At 35.7% G+C, this 1,725-nt stretch overlaps 1 protein-coding gene across 1 annotated transcript; it reads right to left on the bottom strand.

Moving 5' to 3' along the window:
* Positions 1 to 261: 261 nt before the first annotated feature.
* Positions 262 to 927, bottom strand: LOC111915307 (uncharacterized). The gene has a single exon (XM_023910974.2). The coding sequence runs from the start codon at positions 925 to 927 to the stop codon at positions 262 to 264; it is 666 nt and encodes a 221-aa protein (XP_023766742.2).
* Positions 928 to 1,725: the final 798 nt, after the last annotated feature.

Raw genomic sequence — 1,725 nt, 5'->3', positions numbered from 1 at the left:
GTGGAAATGGGCAACATCTAATAACATGTGATAACACCAATTATTTTCTATTTTTTTTTATTTTTTTTGATGTTTTGTTTTCCATATTTCGAATTTGTTTTTTTTTATTTATTTAACGCGTTATATTTGAAACGTAAAAATAAAATTTTAATAAATCTTAAATTAAAAACAACATAAAAAAATTACAACAAAACACAAACACATTTAAAAACCTAAAAAAAACAAAAAAAAACGATAAAACCTACATTTTTTGCCCTAAAACTATTCATCTTCGTCTTCGTGACCAACATAGATGTAATCCGTCAAGTCTTCACGAAGTTGCATGTGTTTTTGCTGATCTTGAATATCAACCACTCTATGTAAATATTCTGATGTCCCTGGTTGAAATTGCACATGTCTTGGTTCCGTAGGCGAATACGTTGCAATATTGCGTCCTTTATCTTCGACAACCATGTTATGCATTATGATACATGCATACATGATATATCGTAGAGTATCTAACTCATAAGGTCTCACTGCATTTTCAACTATGTGCCATTTTGATTTCAAAACCCCAAAAGCACGTTCAACGTCCTTACGTGCTCCTTCTTGTCGTCTCTTGAAATATTTGTCTCTTGGATCTATTGGGTGTCGAAACACCTTCACAAACGTGGAATATTGTGGATATATTCCGTCTGTAAGATAATACCCAAACTTATATTCATTTCCATTCACTGTGAAAGGAGCATCCGAGGCTTTTCCTGACAAAAGGTCGTCAAATATTGGTGATTGATCGAGAACGTTGACGTCGTTGTTAGAACCCGCAACCCCGAAAAAGCATGCCAAATCCATAAATCTTGTGAAGCAACGGCCTCTAATACCAATGAAGGCGCTCCATGATGACCGCTCGAATACTGGCCTTTCCATGCCACGGGGCAATTTCTCCATTTCCAGTGTGTGCAGTCAATGCTCCCAAGCATACCCGGAAAACCATATCTTTCTTCATGCGCCGCATATAGTTGTTACATATCATGCAACGAAGGTTTGCGCAAGTATTGGTCACCGAAGGTTTTGACAACACCTCTTGCCAATAAATACAAACTTTCTCGTACGGTCCTCTCAGACATTCTCATATAACTGTCAACAGAATCAGGTGACTCCCCCATTGCCATAAGTTTAATTGCAGCAACACATTTTTGCAACCCTGTGAAGCCTCGTTTGCCTCTAGCATCATATCTCATTTGGAAAAATTCATATCTAAATAAATATTAAACATGTAAAAATTATATTTATTTTATCTAAAATTAGCATTTTATAAATTAAAAAAGTTGAAACAAACGATACCTAAATATATAGTAAACAAACGATACCTAAGTAAATATTAAACATGTAAATTTCTATTTATTTTATCTAAAAGTGATATTTTGTAAATTATAAAAGTTGAATCAAACGATACCTTGCTTCCATAGCGTTGGCTATCCTTTTGAAGACATTTTTTCGCAAACGAAATCTTCTTTTGAAATCGCTTGGCTGGTAGACACAATTTTCCGCAAAGTAATCGTTAACTAGTCGCCGATACCCTTCCTCACGATCTCTATTTAACGCCGCACGTCGCGTGAGTAGTGGAGCTGGATCTGGCTGTAGTAGGTTGTCTGTGTAATACTGGTACATCATACTCACGAACAAATCGTCTTCGTCATTATCATCATTGTACGGATGAGCTGTATCAAATTCATTCACAGTTGG

Source organism: Lactuca sativa, chromosome 4 (genome assembly GCF_002870075.4).
Source record: "Lactuca sativa cultivar Salinas chromosome 4, Lsat_Salinas_v11, whole genome shotgun sequence".
NCBI classification, from domain to species: Eukaryota; Viridiplantae; Streptophyta; class Magnoliopsida; order Asterales; family Asteraceae; genus Lactuca; species Lactuca sativa.
This window is presented reverse-complemented; position numbering and strand designations above follow the sequence as displayed.